Below are 623 nucleotides of genomic sequence, written 5' to 3' on the forward strand. Positions count from 1 at the left end.
AAGGTGGCCCAGCCCACGTGCAGCACGGGTGTGGGGCTGCCCTGCCCTCAGAGCCCCCCGAAACCCCCAGAGACCCCCTCCAAACCCCCTCGGGGAACCCCCAGACCCCCCGGGGGACCCCCAAAAGCTGACCTGGCCATCGAAGCGGCCCAGGGACTGCACGAGGAAGGTGGCCCAGCCCACGTGCAGCACGGGCGTGGGGCTGCCCTCCTCCCACCTGCAGATGCCGTCGTAGAAGCGCAGCAGGTGAGCGAAGCACTCGGGGTCCTGCAGGGCTGGGAGACCCCCGGGGGACCCCTGCGGACACCCCCCGAGTCAGAGGGGATCCCCAAAAGTCTGGGGGAACCCCTAAAAGGGGGTCGCGGGGGGAGATGGGGGGGGGTTTGACCCCCAAAATCGGAGCCAGAACGGGGTCAGGCGCACACAGCCCCCCCACCCACCCAGCAGCCCCCAAATTTGGGGGTCTCCAGGTCCCACCTCAGCCCCCGGGGGGGGCTCGGCCGCCGCCTCCTTGAGCAGGTTGGGGATGACGTCGTTGGCCACGTCGAAGAATTCCTTGTAGATCTCCTCATCCTCACGGCAGTAATTGTAGCTGGGGGGGCAGGGGGGCTTGGGGGGCTGCC

The 623-nt window shown here is 69.2% G+C and overlaps 1 protein-coding gene across 1 annotated transcript in view; it reads right to left on the reverse strand.

The window, feature by feature from the left end:
• Positions 1-132: 132 nt before the first annotated feature.
• MEN1 (menin 1) overlaps positions 133-623 on the reverse strand; it is a gene marked incomplete at its 3' end in the record, with an annotated part of 3854 nt that continues 3363 nt past the window's right edge. The window contains exons 7-8 of the mRNA XM_039698422.1: positions 478-592; positions 133-297 (exon numbers count right to left, since the gene is read on the reverse strand). Coding sequence (XP_039554356.1) covers positions 133-297; positions 478-592 — 280 coding nt within the window. The remainder of the gene's footprint in view (positions 298-477; positions 593-623) is intronic.

The sequence above is a fragment of the Passer montanus genome, unplaced genomic scaffold (genome assembly GCF_014805655.1).
Source record: "Passer montanus isolate IOZ18808 unplaced genomic scaffold, ASM1480565v1 scaffold1248, whole genome shotgun sequence".
Lineage (NCBI taxonomy): Eukaryota > Metazoa > Chordata > Aves > Passeriformes > Passeridae > Passer > Passer montanus.